The following is a 22,116-nucleotide window of genomic DNA, read 5'->3' on the forward strand; positions in this document are numbered from 1 at the left end:
TATACTTGCTCATTTTGGTTGATTCTTGTCTCCCAAGATGGCGTTATTTCCCAATTCAGAGTCCATTCCGGTCCTGCTAAATGACCACATGGTGTTGCCTCTAAATCGATAATCTATCTCAATGAGAAGCATACACAGTGGCTTCCAAACTAACCACAGAGTCAGAGACACACGGGGCAAGCAATTAATAAAGAAAAGTACGTAGAATTCTGAACTAGGTAAGTCTCTTTTTATAGGGTCACTTTCTATAGTATGTCCTTTTCACTTATTGAAACCATAGGATGCACTGACATTTTAAATATTATAGTAACCTCAGTGTATTCCCTGGATCTGATAAATATTGTGTGGATATTAGAGTGTTAGCAGTTGTAAAGAAGAAATACACTAGTCCAGTGCAAAGACTAGCCAGAGAGCAGTGGAGCCATCCTCTTTCTTTTGCCTATTCCATGATAATGGATTTCTGACACATCCTATTATACCGCCATACTCGTAAAACATTATAAAACTCACTTCTGTATGATCTGCTCAGATTTGTTAATGGATATTCATTCTTTGGTCTATGTTAATGTGTCTTCCCTATGAAAAGAATCTTCGATAATCCACTTCTTCCTTTTGTAGTAAGGGAATATGAACTATTACATGATTTTAATTACAAAGAATAAAATGTTGGCTCAGGATTTTTGCGGTAATTCTCAGGTACATTGACTCTTTATTAACCTGCAATCCAAGTGTACTGGGCATAATGTTCAACACAACAGGGTGTAGATAATCTCATATAACACATAATTGCCATGATCGCTCTTGATATCCCTGTCACTCATAAAAAAAGCATGATTTACGATCTTTGTGGGTTTTTCTGTAAGAAAATGGAACTCCCAAATCTCTACATGCCACCTGGGAGTACATTAATTTGCCTGGCATTGATTTATTATCAAGACATTAGAGAGTAAGAGGGCTATGGGGGATGTATTACTATACGCTTATGTATGTGAGAATAGAAGAACAATCTCATAGAGATGGAATACTTCTGGGTATAACTCTGCTGCACTAAAAGTGGGGACAGGTAGCCGAGACTTGTCGTTTCTATAAGACTATAGAAAGCAATCATTTCTTCACTTTTTTACATTTTATGAAACAATGGTAACATCTAATAATATTCATTGTAAAGGGTTTATAGGCCATGGATGAAAGAATTCCATACAGGTGTAAATCTGCCATTTGCACCATAATCACTGTTCTTAAAGGTGTCACAAACCCGTCTGAACTCTGGATAACCTTGGAGCTAGACAAGCAGATAATATTAGAATGGTTGAGTACTGATTGAGTAATAAAAAGGCAGCATTTAATAATGTCTGGGATAAATAATAAAAGCCGGCCCTGAATCCATATTAAATAGCCGGTTACTTATGTCATCACTTTCATTGCTCCTATAATTCTCATGATGATCAAGGGTTCTCCCATTGTCATCTTATACACTATTGACTCGGTGCATCTTAAATAAAAGATATTGCGTTGTTTTCCCTATTAAAAATGCATGTCCTACAACACAGGTCCTTAGGGGGGCTGACCGACCAACGCAGTCTAGTATTTCACTACAATATGTATAAAGGAGGAGGCTTTTATGGAGTGCATGTATTCTGTATTTATTTTGTCAAAAAACAAGAATAAATGTAATTATCTATAAAAACGTTAGCTGCATGTGAAATATTTCATCAATTTATACGGACCTTTGGGTATGCTACTACAACAGCAGTAATGTGGAATATTTGTTGAATTGAAAATGTGGTTTTCTCTACATTAAACACTGAAAACACCTTCAAAGAAACCTTTGTACCTACAGGGATCATGTAGCCTGCTTGTGTTGTCCTCCAGAGAAATGTGGTGAGGATGCATTCGTGCCCTTTGCAATTCTGTTTCTTGAATCATCTTGCTCCATACTGAGTATAAGGTCCGTGACTTTTGCCTCTGCTTTTGTATTCCAGATTAAAGTGCAGGTGCTCTTCCTATTTCTGGAAAACATCAGTGTAATTTGTTTGACATTTTCATAGACCAAAATCTATTTTGAATCAACAGTCAGACTCAACCACATATATTTAGTTCTAGAAGAGTCACATGTGACATCTGACATCTCTGCCTTCAGCAGACATACAGTATAATGCATTTCTATTCAGGTATTACCAAATTAATTCCTATGGATTGCTAGTATGCTGCTGCATTTACATATGACAATACAATATTAAATAAATAAAAATTCAAATTGTAGATACAATAGATCTTAGAATTTCCATTTCCAGTCATAGTGCATGCAACTGTAACTTTGAAGCCAATGTCAGTCATGTTTCTAAAAGTTCCAGTGAACAGCTACTAGTCAACCAGTTAAGGACGCAGGGCGTACATGTACACGCCTGTTCCCGAGTCCTTAAGCACTTAAACCCGGTGGGTCCCGGTTGCTACGGGCAGCCAGAACCCACGTCTAATGCCGGGCACCACCGATCGGGCCGATGCCCAGCATTAACCCTTTAGACATCACGATCATACTTGATCTTGACGTCTAAAGTGAAAGTTAAACTATCCCGGCAGATCAACAGAGCTGATTGTGACTATCGTGACAGAACTGCGTCGTCCTGATCAGCTTACTGGACAACGGGAGGGTCCTCACCTGCCTCCTCGTTGTCCGATCGGTGATCTATTGCTCCATGCCTGCTCAGCAGGCTGGAGCAACAGAGCGCCGATAAAACTGATCAGTGCAATGATATGGCATAGGATTGATCAGTGTACGCAATCATAAGATTGCATGGTAGAGCCCCCTAAGGGGGTAAACAAAAAAAAAAAGGAAAAAGTTAGCTAAACCGCATGGTCGATGGCATACATGTAAAAAAATACTAAAGTCCAAAATTGTACATTTTTGGTCACTTCATATACCATAAAAATATTAATTAAAAGCGATCAAAAAGTCCCATCAAAACAAAAATGGTACCAATCAAAACTACAGACTACGGCACAAAAAATGAGCCTTGTACTCTGAAAAAGAAAAAATTTTGGTGCATATATTTTTAATATAAAGTTTTTAAATTTTTTTAAGGAGTTAAATAAATAAAGCCTACATGAATTAGGTATCCCTGTAACCATTTGGACCTACAGAATAATGATAAGGTGTAATTAAGGTGTAATTAGCAAAATTGCATTTTTTTCCCATTTCACCCTACAAAATGTTTTTTTTGTTTTGCCTCAGATTATGTTTTAAAATAAGTAATGTCAATGCAAAGCACAATTGGTGATGAAAAAAACAAGCCCTTATATGGGTCTGTAGGTGCAAAATTGATGAGGAGTAAAAAACGAAAGTACCAAAACGAAAATTGTTTTGAGTCCTTAAGTTGAAAATGGTCTGAGTCCTTAAGGGGTTAAAGTGTGACTCCAATGTTGGTCTGGTGGTAGGATACCAGTGTAAAATTTCTGGTAACTTTGTAGCCCAAGACTTGCCTACTGTTAAAGTGGATAGGATACAGATTTGATGGAAGTCTCATGCAAGTCTATGAGACTTTTATCCAATTTGTATCCTGCTTGCTTTAGCAGCAGGCAAGTCTGAGGCTACAAAGTTGCCGGAAATTTTAAAATGGTATTCTGCCTCCAGACCAACATTGGAGTTATGCTTTAAGTCATGTGTGCTTAATACAGATATCTCCATCTAACTCCATATGTACCAACAACAATTTAAGCCCTCTGACACATGTGAAGGGGCTACAATGGTACAACAAGTAACTCCATATGGGTTAATGGATCCTTCTCATATCATGTGTCAAATTAAAACAAACCTTTTATTATACACTAAACAATAATATAGGGTGAGTGAGTAATAAGGGGATTAAAAATACAGTCCCTATGGCCTCAATTTTTTTATGTACAACTCTCAGTTTTAGGGGTCCTGCTAGTGACACAACCTCTACATCTCAGTACAGCTCAATCACACGATGCTTAATAGCCAGATTACATTCTCAATTTGTTGATATGTCACTTGTATATATTGGTGAATATTAGCATGTATTTAGGGTCTAAAGTAGAGTTACACGTGTTAGTTCCTTAATGAGGGCTATTAGATGCACCTTTTATGCCCGAGAAACTGTTGTGCACCACAGTCAGTGGCACATTATTGTGGCATCGGCCACCTATTTAAGCAACCCCAATGCTTGAGTAGTGTATGCTATGAACTGCAGAGACTCAGAATCTGCCATCTAAACTCAGAAACTGTCACACTTCATCATGTTTCACCACTGACACTGACAGCACAGTCCTCCTTCGAGAAAGCCATAGTGTCAGTAGTGAAACATATTGGAGAGTAACAGTTTCTTATTTTAGATGGCAGTTCCTGAGTCTCTGTCATTTTTAGCGTACACTACTCAAGCATTGGGGTTGCTTAAAGAGGTGGCGGTTGCCACATTAGCGTGCCCTTGACTGTGGTGCACAACAGTTTCACGGGCATAAAAGCCTCATTAAGGAACTAACACATGTAACTCTACTTTAGACTATAAATACATGCTAATAGTCACCAATCTATATGTGACATAACAACAAATTGAGAATGTAATCTGCCTATTAAGCATTGTGTGATTTAGCTGCAGTGAGTTGTAGACGTCGTGTCACTGCTTACTTGTTTTACCATCTTTTTTCATAGACTCATTTAAGGTACAACTACCTGTCTCTAGTAGAAGATGTGGATTGTCCTTATCTCGAAAACGAGGGGGAACATTAACTTACAGATGTTGAAATCAACATTTTTTATGCCCCAGCACTCCACTATAGCCAGAAACAATGATATATATGTGTGTTACAAATATTGACACACATGCTTTTCCTAAATACTGTATTTGTAGTTTATAACTATTTGTCAGTATTGCTGAACGGGTTTGGAGCTATGCACGCTATCAGCTCATTTCTGTGCATTCAGCAAATTCTCTTATTTTTAGTGCAGAACCAAACACCCACACTACTGGTCCTGTCAGAGCAGCATCTTTCTCCAGGCTGCACCTTGTATGCTCAAGTGAATACTATCCTAACAGGGCTGACTAACCTACCAGAACAGCAGCTCCAGCAGTACTGACACGTAGAGCTTCAGGCTGTTTTCATGGTGATAATAAAGGGATTTTGATAATAACAAATACTATAACTTTAAATTACGATCTTACCGGAGAAGGAATGTCTGGAAGTCTAGAAGGGACATTATATCCACTATTTTTCTTGGCAATCATTGCCAATATCTTCTAGGGAGAGAAGCAATTATTCTCATATGTTAACATTATAAAACATTAATGAAACTTCCTGAAAGGAGTCAGGAAACAGCAAAAAGATTAACCCATTGTGAGATGACGTTTCCTTTTATATTCTGCTCAGGATCCAGCTAGATACAGCTGTTCTGTTAGAATGTCACATATGAGGCTGCAGTCTATTGGCCTTACAGTCTTCATCTTTTTTCCTATTTGATATCTGTGTTGAAGAATTCACCATACTGAAGGGCTACAGCCTGTTTGTCATGCGTGGGAGTAGCAATTCCCGTCCTGGCTCTGCCGCTGCCCTTCTGTAGCCAAGCTAATTAGTTGGAACTGGATCCTGGCCGGTGAATTTTCTGGCTCCTTTCGCTGCGGTTACTAGAAGCCACTGCCTTTCTCACTTCAGCTCATTCTGTGTTCCTTATTTAATAGATTTTGAATATTTCCTTTTCCCTTTTGAAAGCAGCTGCATTCAACCTGTGCCTGCTTTGAAACTGTAACCCATAATATGCTCTCACAGTCTGGGAATGTTGAGAGTTGTAGTTACACGACACCTAGAGAGCAACAGGTTGGAAATAAGGAATTGTTCAGGGAGAATAAATCAGCCGTGATAAGAAAGAATGAGCAACAGTATAGTATATGTTGGTATATCTTCCTACAAAAGAAATAATCTTACTAAGGTTAGACTCTTCCTACATTCCTTGATTTTATTAAAGGATGGCTCACTTGACAGCCTGTACAAATACTATTTACAGAATTCAGACTACCATAAACAGCATCTGTATTCTGTATATAAAATGTGCAGAAGAGCAACAGGGGAAATAGTTCCCCCCTCAGAGACACTATAGACTGACAGTAAAAATATAGCCTGCTGTAAAGTAGCTCTTTATTTCTTTCATTTCAGGTAAATAACAACATAATTAAATGTACAGAGCCTGGTGTTCTACTTGAACCCATTAGATAATTTCCAAATATATAAATGCTATATAGCGGTTTCCGTTTGCTGCTGTAGAAAATCACTGGAGGAAAACTAATTCTAGAATGGATCCCCTTCATTTGAATTGGACAGTTCCAATTTATCCGGCATCTCAAGTTTGACACCGGATGGTGAAACACTTGGCCTGGGCACTAGACAGGGGAACACATCTTGCCGCGTTCCCTTGTCTAGCATACACAATTAACCCCTTAACGACGAGCGCCGTAAATGTACGTCCTGGCGAGGTGGTAGTTAACGCACCAGGACGTACATTTACGTCCTAAGCATAACCACGAGCATCGGAGTGATGCCCGGATCATGCGCGGCAGGTCCCGGCTGCTAATCGCAGCCAGGGACCCACCCGTAATGGCGGACACCCGCGATCCCGCGGATGTCCGCCATTAACCCCTCAGATGCCGTGATCAATACAGATCACAGCATCTGCAGCATTGCAGTCACTAAAATGGATGATCGGATCGCCCGCAGCGCTGCCGCGGCGATCCGATCATCTGGCACGGCAAACGGAGGTCCCCTCACCTGGCTCCTCTGCCTTCCCGGCGTCTTCTACTCTGATCTGCCTTCCCACAGACCAGAGCAGAAGATGACCGATAACCCTGATCAGTGCTGTGTCCTATACATAGCACTGAACAGGATTAGCAATCGAGTGATTGATATAAATAGTCACCTATGGGGAATATTAAAGTGTAAAAATTAAAGTAAAAAAATTAAGTAAAAAAAAATGTGAAAAAAACCCTACTCCAATAAAAACGTAAATTGTCCCATTTTACCTATTTCACCCCCCAAAAAGTGTTAAAAAATATTTTATATACATATTTGGTATCACAGCGTGCGTAAATATCTGAAGTATTAAAATAAAATGTTAATGATACCGTACAGTGAACGGTGTGAACGTAAAAATAAAAAAAAGTCCAAAATAGATGCTTTTTTATAACATTTTATTCCCAAAATTTTTTATAAAATATGGATTAAAAGTTCTATATAAGCAAATATGGTATCAGTGAAAAGTACAGATCACGGCACAATAAATGAGCCCTCATACCGCCGCTTATACGGAAAAATGAAAAAGTTATAGGTCTTCAAAATAGGGGGATTTTAAACACACTAATTTGGTTAAAAATTTTGTGATTTTTTAAAAGCACAACAGTAATAGAAAAGTATGTTATCATGGGTATCATTTTAATCATATAAACCCAAAGAATAAATAACACATGTCATTTTTACCGTAAATTGCACGGCGTGAAAACAAAACCTTCCAAAATTAGCAAAATTGTGGTTTTCTTTTTAATTTCACCAAACAAATAGTATTTTTTTGGTTGCACTATACATTTAATGGTAAAGTGAGTGATGGCATAACAACGGACAACTGGTCATGCAAAAAACAAGCCCTCACACTAGTCTGTGGATGAAAATATAAAAGAGTTATGATCTTTTGAAGGCGAGGAGAAAAAACAAAAACGTAAAAATAAAATTGTCTGTGTCCTTAAGGCCCAAATGGGCTACGTCCTTAAGGGGTTAATGATCACCGGTTGCTGAACAACTGATGCGCTTTTATTATTAGTTGTGGCATCAGTTGCGGCAAGTTTTAGGCTGAGCAGGGCACCGGACATATGTGAACCCAGCCTTAGTATATCAGAATACTATATGGTAAACCACATAATAAACCTAAACCACTAGAAACTACCTACAGAGAGGTGGTTGGATAGTTTGACACATAACAGCATAGCTGCAGCAACTATCCGCTGTGAAATACATACCACATGGTACAATACAATACACATGGTATGGATTTCAGCATGGATTTGTGTTTCAGCATTCCTTTGTAAAAACAGTATATAAAAAAATCAAAATAAATAAATAAAATTACTATGTTTACCTTCCCTGGTGCCTTCATGACAATGCTTCTCTGCTTGCTTGCTACTGATCAACCAGCCTTCAGCAATAAGGCACCAACAGATGTGACTGCTGCTGCCTTTGATTGACTATAGCAGTCCACCTTGTAATAATCTGGGTACACAGAGGCCAGCTGGGGACAAAGGAAGCATGAGTGGCAAAGGTAGATGAGTGTATTATTGTTAAAAAAAATGTATTTATTTATTTCAGATAATGCACAACACAATCAAAAACAATTAGGTTTTGTAGAAGATTTGGAGTTAAAACTTTCCACAGATCAGTGGACAATCCACGTAAGAAATTAATGTGGATTTAAAAATAAAGGGAAGGTATAGCGAGCTAAAAGAAACCACATCGTTCAGTTAACTTGCTCAGCACATGTACTGGATACTGGACTCCTACAGAGTATATAAAAGGGTTAATCCAGCTTTTAACAATATAAAAAAAATGCACCAATATGCTGCAAAACAACAAACAATGGTTTGTCCTGTCAAACGGTGATCCCCAGTACAAGCTCCAATTGGCACCCCAGTCTTTCTTGACAAGCTGATGACACATGACTGCTGCAGCCAATCAGTGACCACATAGATCATATTCCATACACCTGGCATCTGGCTCCTTTCACTGATCAGCGAAGCTAGGAGTAGTACAGAGCATAAACGCTGCGGCCATTGATTATCCACTTGTCAAGAGAGCCTGGCACACCGATGGGAGCTTGTAGAGGGAGATCAATACTGGATAAGATATGTGAATAACCTTTACTTTGTTGTTGTTGCAGAGTTTTTGAACTTTTTAATGTTAAAAGCTTCATAACCCCTTTAAGCTTGTTAGTTTTAACAATATTTACAAGACACAATCTTCCATTTTTACAGGGAGGCACAGTTCTTAGCAACACGATATGAAGAGGCGGATGGTTTCCTTAGAGTTGTGAGGCACTCATAGGTGCAGATTTATCAGTTTGAGAGGAAATGTGTCTGGTTTTAATCATAACAACCAATCACAGCTCAGCTTTCACTTTACTTGAGCTAGGTAAGACATGAATGCTGGGCTGTGATTGGTTTTTATTGGCAAATTGGACATTTTTCACTCTGGGCCAATATACGTTTATGGCCTGACTGAGGATTGCTAAAATGCTATAAATAAGGCCCAGATTTATCAATGTATTTAAGGCACACTTGTGTCTGATTTTCCCACAACAACCAATCACAGCACAGATTTCATTTTCAGACTGCTCTGGTAAAATGAAAGTGAACTCTGATTGGTTGTCATGGGAAACAAAGGCAGTTTTTGTCATCAGACTCATTGGTAAATATCCTCAATTATCGTAATTGCTACTTCTTTTCCTACCCCTAACAGCAGTCCTGCTTTAGTAGGAACTTATCCCATGAAGCTGCCCACCGTGGCCCAATTTGGTTATTGCAGTCCAGACAGCTCTTTCACGGTGACTGGTCATGGCCAGCAGGAATAACCCTCTGTCAGACATATTGGCACACTAGTCACTTGTAGCAGCTCAGTGTCCAACAATACTGACTCTCTGTGCCACAAATTCAGCTGTCTTCAGCAGCTCAGTGTTTTTGCTATAGCATTATCTGCCCTTCACACCATCAGGTCTTTAATATATACACTGATATGGTCCCCTGCCCATTTTGTTGGCCGCCTGCCTAATCTACATGGTTTCCTACCTTAACCACTCTGCATTGCTTTTTCAGTAGTGTGGTAAACAGTGTGGTAATTCCACACCACCATGTTACTGAACTACATTAAACTACTGGTGAAACTGCACACAAGTGAACCCTGCAAAATAAAATAAAAAATCGTACTGCATTATACATGGGTGAGGGTGTTGGAAGGGCAGATGTTGTTAACCCTTAGGGCAGATGGCATTAACTCTTTGTGTTTGTGACGCCAGGGCGTGGTTATCCTTTACACCACCCGAGGTATGGCCGCTGGTTCCTGGGCCAGGCGTGGGGCAAATAATCACTCCTGTGCAAGGTTACAGAACAACAGCACTTTACTGAGGCAGACAGATGTTAAAGTCTTTACAGCTCAGGCTAGGTACAAGGAGATGCTCATTGAACTTAAGAGAGCTTGTTGGCTCGCTGGGACTTGTAGTAGACTTGGACTGAATTGTGCAACCCACGCTGACTTTTGGGAATTGACAGATTTGATTATTTTGACTAGACTGGTCCCCTGTATTTATGCTTACTGCCAGGCTTGGACTTTCACCTGCAGGGGTTACCGGTAGTGGCTGCGTGGTTAGGCCTTGGACTTCCTCAGGAACACCAGACAACTGCTCAGGTCTTCACTTGACTGTACCTCAGCTAACAACTGAACTCTCCACTCAACTGACTAGGCTAGCTCTTTCCTTGTATATATGGTAGCAATTTAGAGATGTCACCAACAAGTCACCTGTTCACATTGCACCTTCCTTGGTAACGTAGGTCTTAGCAACAATATTTAATGAGACAAATGCCTCAAAAGATTAACCAGCATATAACATAAGAACTTATTAACACTTCACAGTCCATAGGAGGGATGTGAACCCAGGAGAATACTGAAATGGAGGCTGCCACACAGCACGGATAGGTGTACAGGATGACAGCGCATGTGCTGGGCCACCATATGTATGTATGTATGTGCATTTCCCAAGCTGGCCATTTTGTTAACAGATTTAATACTGCAGCATCTCGTACAATTGCGTGCATTGATTTATATAAAAGTAACTTGTAGTAATTGCAATGAAAATGAGAATAGCAAATTGATCCGTGAGCCTATAATGTTGATTTCACACATAACAGGCTACCCCACCACCACTACCTCTCGGGGTTCTAGTGAAAGCATGTTAGACTGCATATTATATAACCTGACAGCCATATTAATTAAACCTATTTAAAATGTTCACAAAATGTTTCTTACAATGGGCCTCAATACCATTTAATGCATTATTATTATTATATTGCCATTTGTAGAACATAATATCTTTAGGTTATTTTTCTACTTTACAAATTCTCATATGCCTTTTCAAGAAAAGAAAACATTCTTTGTAGGAGTGTTGAAAAGAAAATTGCAGCTGTTCACCCTAGTTTTCCCCCAGCTAAAAGACCTGCTGTATAGCGGAACATAACTCCAGGAGTGAGATGCTCTCACAAGTAAGAGAGTAGAGTGGGAGTACTGTATAACTCAACAGAAAAAAAAACACTTTGTTCAGTTAAAACCCATGGGGATTATATTCTGTATGCTATTTATCTATTCACATTGACTGGTATATATTTGAATGAAATTCTCTTTGAATTGGCCAATAAACTTTATATATACAACTCTTAAGTCCATGAGCAGTCATTGCCCTCCAATGAAAATACAATCTTATCAAAATGTAATAATCTATAACTCATATGTTACATAATAATGCAGCTTTATAACTTGGATTCAGCATTACGTCATTTATGTCACACATATTAAATACATTTGCAAACAATTTGCATTATTTGCTTATCTTGTATTGATGTTGAGTAAGTGTACATACTATACATAGCACTTCCATTAAAAGGAATTGTCACGTGAAGAAAATCTCTGTCCTTAGAATCAAAAAAGAGAGGCAACTTATTATGGCAACTCCCATTCTGGTTGCGCTAAGCCTTCTTTGTAAATATACAGATGACAATATATCTAAATGGCTGCTATGCAATACTACTTTAGGAACCGCAAAGGTCGGCAAAGCCTTCTGACTTGCAGGTGAAATCCATTGAGCCAACCATCTACAAATCCATAGACCATCTATAAAGGGGTACTGTTGAGCGACAGAAGGTGACGGCTAGCCGAGGAAATTGTCATGGAGTTCGCTGCTAGCCTGAGATGATGGAGAGCAGCATCACAATGGAAATCTGCTGCGTGACTAATGGACTTGACCAGTTTGTCAAGATGTAATTTCAAGACACTCCAGAGTCAATGTCATTCTGGACCATTTGGAGATATTTGCTCAGGAAATTGGTGACCTCAGGAAGCAGTTGCAACAGAGGCTGAAGCAGCAAAATAATTCCATCATAACATACACTCTGTATACCTGTCCATCAGGTCCTGCAAGTTAGATCTGTCATCAACAGGCATCACAGTGTGCGTAGAAAGCTTGACAATTTCCATGTCAATCTTGGGGGAGGACCACAAAGACTAAGCTAATCTTCCTAAAACTCGGATCTTTTGATTGGTACAGGACCCTTCTCAGGCTTCTTCCACTCCGTCTTCATGGGCCTAGTGAGATTCATGTTCACTTTAAATGCCTTAGGCCCCCTAATATCAACATCCATGTCCTGGCACAAAGATAGAGGGAGGTTTAAATCAGACTTCATTGACACAAGGAGCACTAGATGAAAAAAAAAACACACAACCTCTTGGGGCGGTGAGGGGGTTATCAGGTTAACTGAAAAATTATTGGTTTATTAAAACATTTTTAAACAAAATTCTGTCTGTCCTACTAGCTCGCAGGGGCAAAAATACCCCCATCATTGTGCAGCTGGTTAGGATCTAAGTAAAGAAATGTTATAATCACTACAGTGGTCCTAGATCTGGCATGAGCAACAGCTATAGGAGGTAGAGAACATGAAATAAAGGAGCTAGTTCTTCATAAGATTGATGATTTTTAGTAGGGCTGCACAATATGGGGAAAATGTGTGATTGCGATTATGGAGATAAATATTGAGATTTCAGTATGCAATTGTGATATAATAAAGAAATGGTGAAATCTCTCCCCCATTTCATGTCTAATCCCCCCTATTTCATATAGCCATCCCCCATATTTCATGGTATGAAAGTAGGGGAATTACTATATGGCTCATATGAGGGGGGAACGGCTATATGGGGGGTGGTGGCTATATGAGGGGGGAACAGCTACATTAGGGGGAACAGCTACATTAGGGGGAACAGCTACATTAGGGAGGAATGCCTATATGAGGGGGGGTTATATGGGGGAGGGGCTGCTATGAAAGGAGGTACGTCTATATTAAATTAGGGCCTCATGGGGGAGGGAGGACTTCCTTATGGGTTTTGGGAAGCATTACTGGCTTGTCCACATACAGCTGTTTAGATTCTCTGGTGGTGATCACACCTAACACTAACTGTGATCCAAAGCACACATGCGCTCGGAACGTGTGAAACAATAGGATACACTGTGATGCGCTGTCCTGTATGATTTGAAATGAAATAAAATAAGCCTGGAGTTTTTACTCCAATGTGCTGGTTTCGTTTTTCCTTTCTACTGGGTGTTTAGCCCTCCACTGATCATTAGAAGGAGACACACTAGAGAGCTCACTGCAATCTCTGTCCAGTTTCACTAGACGGGTTCCATAGACTTATAATTGAGCCTGTCTAGTCCAGCTGGATGGAGATTGCATCCCAGGGAATAAAATGCACAGCCGTGCCCTCTCCTTCTAGTGATAGATGGAGTGTCTTTTTTTTTAATGACAGGAACACTATAAGTCCTGAAAACCAAACATATCTTTTAGTCAAACAGAATTCTAAAAAATGGCTCCTTTTGAAACAAAGTTACATTTTTATATTGTATATCCAGAAATAGTCTCAGCTCTGTTCTGATCTTCAGTAAGGTCACAAAGTCAATAAGACTGGAGGACTTTAGACAGTAGTCTCTAGAAGTATTACCTAACCATACCATACTGGCTTGTAAGAAAACCCAAATAGCTGACCTGATATCCTCTGTCCATATTAGTGGTGCTTTTTTATCATTTTATTTATTTATTTTTTGCTGTAGATGCATTTAGTCTTTAAAAAAAAATAAAATAAATAAACACCTTCCACCTACCTCTAGCCTTGTTATTGGTGCTAATACTGCTTGACAACTGCTTAAAGGGGTACTCCGGTGGAAAACATTTTTTTTTAAATCAACTGGTGCCAGAAAGTTAAACAGATTTGTAAATTACTTCTATTAAAAAAAATCTTTACCCTTCCAGTACTTTATAGCAGCTGTATGCTACAGAGGAAATTCTATTCTTTTTTTTTTTTTTTTTTTTCTTGTCCACAGTGCTCTCTGCTCACACCTGATGCTGTATCAGGAACTGTCCAGAGCAGGGGAAAATCCCCATAGCAAACCTATGCTTCTCTAAACAGTTCCTGATGCGGGCATAAGGTATCAGCAGAGAGCACTGTGGACAAGACAAACAAGAAATTACAAAAGAAAATCATTTCCTCTGTAGCATACAGATGCTTAAAAGTACTGGAAGGGTAAAGATTTTTTAATAGAAGTAATTTACAAATCTGTTTAACTTTCTGGCACCAGTTGATTTAAAAAAAAAATGTTTTCCACCAGAGTACCCCTTTAACTGTAGAGGGAACAGAGGTTACTGTAACTACCGGCCATTGAGGCCTAAGGGTGCCCAAAGGCCCATCTGCCAGACAACAGAATTATAGGATTTTGGTGATCCCCGTTATAGATTAAAATTTTGGCCCAGTAGCGTCAATTTATGCCTTTGCTTCTGGGTCCTTGCAGCACCTAGGATTATCCAGTGTGTTCTCACCAAAACATGTATTTCGTTTATTTTTATTAACACAGTATTGCAGGATATTTGCCATAGAGAATTGCCACGGTGATGACTTTAGTGACATTAGGGTGCATAGTGGTTGAGTCGCAGTCATCATGGGTGGTGAACGCATGCAGTATCCTTGTGCTTCATCATTATTTAGAACAAATCTGCTGTAATTAATGGTAAATCAATGTATCTACATCTACAGGGTTACTGTGCCTTTCAGCAACGTGTACGGATTTCGGTAAAGACCAGTGGAAAATATATTAACACTGATCAAATGGTGGAGAGATAGTTCTGCCTATGGTCACCTAATGTTCATTAAAATAAAATCTACAGTCACTTGGAATAAAACCAAGAATAGAATGATTAAAAAAGATACAGTATTGTTTATCCTATTAAACATTAAAAGCAGATGATATGTTGCTTGAATAAAAGCATAGATGCAAACATGGTGAAGAAGAGCAGATCCAAAACCAAGTTACTATTGATTAAGGAAATGTTCCTCATAGATTAGATTTTGCTGAGAAACAGCGAGATGTGAGATCACAGTGTATCCCCCACATTGTATCTAGGCCTTCAGCCAAAGGGAATCTAATCAACACAGACAGACAGACCCAAGTAATGGTAATAAGATCAGCCCAATACGGAGGCGGTGGGTAAAGCCTGCTATCTGCTTTCAGCACAAGGTGGGACCTGAAAATGCCTTCTCACTTGTCGTTCACAAATCTCATCTATTATTTAGTCTCAAGTAAAAGAGATAGGGAGAGACAGGCATAGTATGAAAGATATGGAATGTGGCCGCAGTACTGACTTGTACTTTGCTGTTCAATTACTGGTTATTAGAGATGTGTGAGGAGAATATCACAAATACAGATCGCTTAACCGACATATACTATACAATATTATATATGCATTACATCCTATAGTCAGGTTACTGGAAACATAATAGTAACATTCTTTTTGAATGATGTGTCTTAATATTAGTAAGGGATGTGATGATGATGATGATGATGACAAATGTGATTGTCATCCTCATCATCAACATTATTTACATTTAATGTGCGTAGCATCGGGCTCACTAAGGACATGCCCCCCTCAATACAGCTCTATGGGAGAGGTGGGGAGGCACGAACACAGCATTAGTGTCCGATCAGGTTGGGGGGGGGCTTGGGGGAGTGTTATATTCTGACCACTGGCACTCCCTGCAATCTGAAGAATGGGGTTCTCACCTTGGAGTGGAGCAGAGGGTCAGCCATGTACACTGTTGCTCCATTCATTGCCTATGGAGATGTTCCAGATAGCGATTAGACACTTATCCTCTATCCTGTAAATAGGAGATAAGTGTTATAAGTTGGAACACTACTTTAACTATATTGTATAAATCATAGATTACTGAACCCAGCTAGATTTTGTACATGTATTATATGTAATTATTGAACATAACTAAACTTTTCATGCATCAATGTATTCTCGTGACTCATTTCTCCCTCTTATTCTGCAGCTTACTAGAGTCCCTGTGGAGTCTTGTGGTCAGTACACCACATGCAGCGATTGCCTTGGCTCTGGAGATCCCCACTGCGGCTGGTGTGTGCTTCATAACACGTAAGTGTCAGGCTAACCTGAAGATCTTATATTGTATCTTATTGGCAGACATCTAAAGAAAAATAAAACATTAAGCGGCACCAGTTATGCAAATAAAAGTATGGCACTGTATGGCACTGCGGAGGTGCATGGATAATCACTAGACATGTAGCAATGAAATATCGAAAGCAGAAATGGATTCCTGCACTCATCGCAAATGTAGCTATTCCATAGTCTGTGAGGCCCGTCACAAACACAACAAGGACAGGGAGGCGGACACCGTGGGGTGCTCATGAGCGCCCCATGCTGTCCGCCTCCCTCTTCTCGTTGTGTTTGATCTGCCCCTCGCAGACTACAGAATAGCTACATTTGCGGTGAGTGCAGCAATCTATTACTGCTTTAGATATGTCATTGTATTGTATTTGAACGGTGCAAACAACTGTTTCCTTAAAGATTTCTCCATTGGGATCAGACATTTCTACAAATGTTATCAAGATGGATACAGTCACGCAACCATTAGTTTAAGAATGCACTAATACTATTTTCTTTTAAGACTCACCAATATCAAATACCTATACTTTTTTAGAAGCAAAATTGTAAAAAGGGAGTGATTTGGATTTTTATTAGGGGGGGGGGGGGGGTCTTTATTTATTTATTTAAAAAACAAAAAGAACAAACATTATTTTTGTGTAAATATTTTATTTACACTTTTTTTTAAAGTCCCTATAGAGGGCTCTTGTTAAGGTAAACATTGTAATGTGTCTCCCTATACCCTGTTGGTGGCCATCACAGCTCCCCCCCACTGGCGGTAACCCAGCTTTTCCAGTCTCCTAAAGAGAACGTCTGCAGGGGAAGTGGCCATATTGGAGGGAAGACATGAAGAGAAAATAAATATGTCACAGACTGTGGGCAGACATAATAAATTTTGACAGATAACTATGCAGCATGGCTGTAACGCAGAGAAGAGCCATTCAGTGCCAGGACATGGCAGCACACCTAAAACAGTGTGTTTAGAGTCGGCAATAGGCACCCGCTTCATTTTTGCCATTGTCATGGCTTCTTATGTTAGGATTATAGGTTAGGTCCGATGGGCCGTTGTCTTTTTTCAACATTTAAACTATATTACAAAATAAATTCAAGAAAGTGAATATGTGTCTATATGTACAGTACAGTATCTATCTATATAGTTAAAATGCATAACATTTACTGTAATTACTGGTGAAGTATATTCTATATGTATTGCACTTTACCACTGACAATTGCAATATTGTTAAATGCAATTCTCAGTTTATCTTATCAACATACATATGAATTGAATTAACAATTACATTCAAGCATATTGCATTCTTTACTAAATTGTTTCCATGTCTGAGATCCGGAATAGTTCTAAATAGATAAACAATGTGTTCACCCAGATGGAATGATAGTGTATTGAAAACTTCTACCTGTAGAGCTCCAGGCGTATTAAGAGCTGACATAAGAAGGTCATTACAATTAGCTTGTCAATACCAGAAGAGTATACCAATCAAAGATACATTCCCATCTCAGGATGTTATGCAAAAAACTGTTTATTTTTTTCATCCGCCTGATTCATGATCCAGTCTGTAGTGACATACAATACTTTGCTTTATGCAACCTGTCAGAACTTGCTTAAATGATGTGCTGAATTGTTTCTTAAGAACAATGTACCGGTATTTTAATATTACACTGATTTTGAAAACATTTTTTCCAAGTCGTTACCTAATTATAAGATAATTGATATAAAATCAGGGGTTGTCTAATTAAAACAAACAAACAAACAAAATAAAATGCTGTTATATAGACAGTTACAATTTATTCAACCATGGGTTTAAAGAAAATAACTTTTTGTTGAAATGGTGCCTGTCTACTGATCTACAGTGGCAGGATATGTTCAAAGCTCCCAGGCAATCTCATAGCCTGAGACTTGCTTCGATTTCTAATTTCAGGAAGACCCATAGAATTTGGGTAGGACTTCAAAAACATCCTATGATTGTGTTAGTCTACAAGATTGCCCTGAGATCAGGAGACAAGCACCGCTAACCCCTTGGGCACTCAGTGTTTTTCAGTTTTTGCACTTTCATTTTTTCCTCCTCACCTTTTAAAAATAATAACCCTTTCAATTTTACACCTACAGACTCATATGATGGCTTATTTTTTGTGCCACCAATTCTACTTTGTAAGATTTTCAAAAATCTTGCAGTTTTTATTCAAAAAATATTGTGATACTTCTTGTTTGGTAGAGAAAACAATTTAGCAGTCACATGTGGTATTACAATAAACATAAACCAGTATATAGATAAGACAGGATCAGGCCTCTAACAATAGGTAATAGTCACAGTTCACCTCCCCCTCCCTGCACATTGACCTTTGCACAGGTCAAAGAGCATGCTTATAAAACTCTCTCATGAGTTAGCCCCAGACAATTGTCTCATATGGTCACTTTTTTTCTGCTGTAAAGCAAGTCTCTAAATGCTGTTAACAGAATACAAGCTCTTGCAAAGCCCTATTATAAAATAAGTAAAAACGTTAATAAAAAATTACAATCAGAAAATAAACAAATATATAAATAAAATAAAAATAACATGTATAACTGTCTGGTTCTAAGCCGTGAAAAAATCTAGGTGACACATTAACATAAACTCCCACTGATATTAACAGGATTTGTGCATATAGCTGTTTACATAACTATATAGCTCCCGGGATACACTGTTTGCACATTTCCTTTGGGATTGGTCAATAGGATTTACGCAAATTGCAGAACTCACATTGTCTGTGTTCAGCGTCCCAGCCACCTCTGGGAGCCAAGTATATGCCAGTGGGCAGGGAAGCCATTAGGGGAGATGGGAATACCCATTTAAAACTAAAAGTCGGAATATTAAGTAATTACCTTATATAACCCAAACCCCATATTTATCTTTTTTTGACTTAGCATGTTTTCATGGACTATAGAAAATAGATTAATTCAGTCAAAAGGCTGCAAAGACTGTTAACAGCAGCTCTATGGGATATTAACCTCCATGTAGCGGTTGCAGTACGCTCTTAAATAAAGTATCTGAAAGATGCACTAAACTAAGGGGTCTCAAGACCGATGATCTTATGGTTAGCAAGGGCTTCTATGAGCACAACATAAGATGAGTACGGTACATCATTGAGAGATGGTTCTATATGTCAATGTGTGAATACACGTCTGGAATAAAGACACCTAAGTAAACTACTGAATCAGGATTTTCTATTGCTACATAAAATCCTTCATCTGAAACACAAGAAGAGGAAAAAGTAAATCTTAATCTTAAATCTATTATCTTTCCCACTGCAAAGTACAATGAGCTTCCTTTTTCTATCTGTGCTCCCTGGTTCCAGGAGGCTGCTGGATTAATTTGCAGCTATGTGCCTTTGCAGCAGGATGAGGGCACAGGGTGGGCACTCTGGTGACGGCTGTGCTGCTTTGATTTGAACTGTGATACAGGCTTCTCTGTGTGAAGGCTCCATGCCAGGGAGCTGTCATTGATTTTCACCAACCTTACTCTTGTCCTAACTCTACAATGGGAAACCTGACTCTAATGAAAGAAAACAGCAGAAGGTATCGACTCCTTTATAGTACATTATACTTAGGAACAAGAGTATGAAGGGACACATTTATTTCTTTCATTCCTAAATCTCTAAGGTCCCAAATTTGGTTTCAGTCATATGTCATGTTCCCCCTGTAATGACACATCTATATATAGTTGTCTGAAAAATGCAGATCATTTCATTTCACCTGCTTTCACATATAATGCATATATATATATATATATATATATATATATATATATCGGAATATTTGTTTTATTAATATCAAGCAGCTACTGTATACCACTTGATTCTTACTTGTATACCTGCTCAAATACCTGTATAGGACTGTATAATATTTTACTATGATAACTTTAGTACACTGATATGTTCAAAAGCTGAAAAATAGGAGATGATCATAGAACAATAAGGAATAATGCGAGGTTATCTGACTTAAGCATCCCCTACAGTCTGCCCTGTAAGCAAATGCTTATGGTTAGCACCAATAACTACCCCTCAGCTCTGGATGACCACAAGCATGGGTAAAAATCTAAGCACACCTATCCTTTTCTGTTGATACAGCAGTTTGCACAGATTCCCAGCAGAGGGACCCCTCAACAAACCTTTTGGGGACTTTGAGAAAGCTTATATAATGCATAGCTCGCACTGCAGAATTATAGACCCTTCTTCAACTTCTACCAGCAATGGGACAGTGAACTTGACTGTTTTGTGATCTCTTAAGACAAATAAAGACACAGGTTGCCTGTTACCTGTTTAAAGGAAATCTGTCAGCAGTATCACCCGCACTAAAGGTGTCACACAGGCTCTTAGCACGGGTGATGCTGACCAAAACGATACTCACGGCATCCAGATTTGCCCAGCCCTTCTGCCGCAATTTGCCTTTTTCTTTTTATGCAAATGAGGGCCTTGGGGGCATGGGCGGAGCTCCAAACCAAGGTAAGGGCATGCTGATGTCATCTTCACCGGGCGGGCACACTGCCCAGCTCATCAATATTCATAACCCTCCTCACTGCTCTTGCGCCCTGTGTTAGTGTACGGCGAATGTGCCGTACACTGACATGGGGCGCAAGAGCAGGGAGGGAAGCGGCGCATGCGCCGTACACGAATACGTGGTGCAAGAGCAGGGAGGGGGGTTATAAATATTGATGAGTAGGAATGCCCACGCGGCGAAGATGAAGTCAGCGTGCCCCTAGCTCGGTTCGGAGCTCCACCCATGCTTCAATGCCCTCATTTGCATGAAAAGAAAAAGGTGAATTGCGGCGGAATGGCTGGGCGAATCTGGATGCCATGAGTATTGTTTTGATCAGCATCACCCGCACTACAAGACTGTAAAGACAGCTTTAGTACGGGTGATACTGCTGACAGATTTCCTTTAAGGACATCTATTACTCCCTACTTCATGGTTGTTATGACCGGCTAAAGTCTAAATAGAGAATGTGTCATATCCTAGCAAAATGAGGCAAAACTAGAATGAAAACATACAATATGATTTATTGAATAGAAAGTAAGAAAGAAACCTTTCTGATAATGTGGTTTTTAATCCAGTCCCATTTCAATGCTTCCTAAAACACCTTTCTCTTTATAGCGTCTAATATGTACTGTGACATTGTCGTCTTTTCAGGGAAAGAAAATCAGCTTTCATTACATTGCTTAGTCACGAGCAGGCTCAAATCCTTTATTTTCCATGATTAATCCTTCCAGATGCATTGACTATACACCCTCTAAAGCTCTGTGCTGTACATGTCCATTAATTCAAAGTAACTCCATGTCTTCTGCAGGTTTCCAGCCAAAGCTGTTCCTTTTATTAATGTGGGCAAAAATGACAGATAATCACGATTAGCCAAACCGAAGGCCCCTTCTAAGGACCTTAAAAAGCAGTTCTGAATCCTGGCCCATACAATGACTCTGATAAATCATTTAGATAGTGTGAAATGGAATCGTGGAACTTGGCTGCTGCCAAATTCTCTTGGGATTTACAGGAGACTGCCAGGTCTAAACATTAGCTGGCATGAAGTAGATGCTTTGCCTATATGAGACATACAACTGGCAGACCAAGGTGAGCGTCAATGACACAAGTATATCACTGAACCTGACCACAAAGGTTATGACTGGCTAGGAAAGAATAAGAAATACTGAGCAATGGTGCTGGGAAAAAGGAGCAATCAATAATGTGTTTTTTGGAAGAAAAATGTTTAAAGAGAGTGTGATAAGGAGGCAGAAACCATATGCATGCCAACATACATATTTACATGGTTCTACATTATTG

The 22,116-nt window shown here is 39.2% G+C and overlaps 1 protein-coding gene and 1 long non-coding RNA gene across 7 annotated transcripts in view; one reads left to right on the forward strand and one right to left on the reverse strand.

Annotated features, from left to right (window-relative positions):
* The window catches only part of PLXNA4 (plexin A4), an 821,522-nt gene that overhangs the window by 460,439 nt on the left and 338,967 nt on the right, over positions 1 to 22,116 (forward strand). For 5 of the 6 annotated variants that reach the window (XM_056573188.1, XM_056573183.1, XM_056573186.1 and 2 more), the window contains one exon: positions 16,180 to 16,280. In XM_056573188.1, the coding sequence (XP_056429163.1) occupies positions 16,180 to 16,280 (101 nt within the window). Of the gene's footprint in view, positions 1 to 8,876; positions 8,896 to 16,179; positions 16,281 to 22,116 lie in introns of those variants that run through there. The other variant, XM_056573187.1, reaches the window with a different exon arrangement.
* LOC130368866 (uncharacterized) lies at positions 524 to 4,194 on the reverse strand. Its single transcript, XR_008892591.1, has 3 exons — positions 4,101 to 4,194; positions 1,839 to 2,009; positions 524 to 609 (listed from the first exon to the last, which is right to left on the reverse strand). It is a non-coding gene; the product is annotated as an uncharacterized LOC130368866 (long non-coding RNA).

Source organism: Hyla sarda, chromosome 4 (genome assembly GCF_029499605.1).
Source record: "Hyla sarda isolate aHylSar1 chromosome 4, aHylSar1.hap1, whole genome shotgun sequence".
In the NCBI taxonomy this organism is placed as follows: domain Eukaryota; kingdom Metazoa; phylum Chordata; class Amphibia; order Anura; family Hylidae; genus Hyla; species Hyla sarda.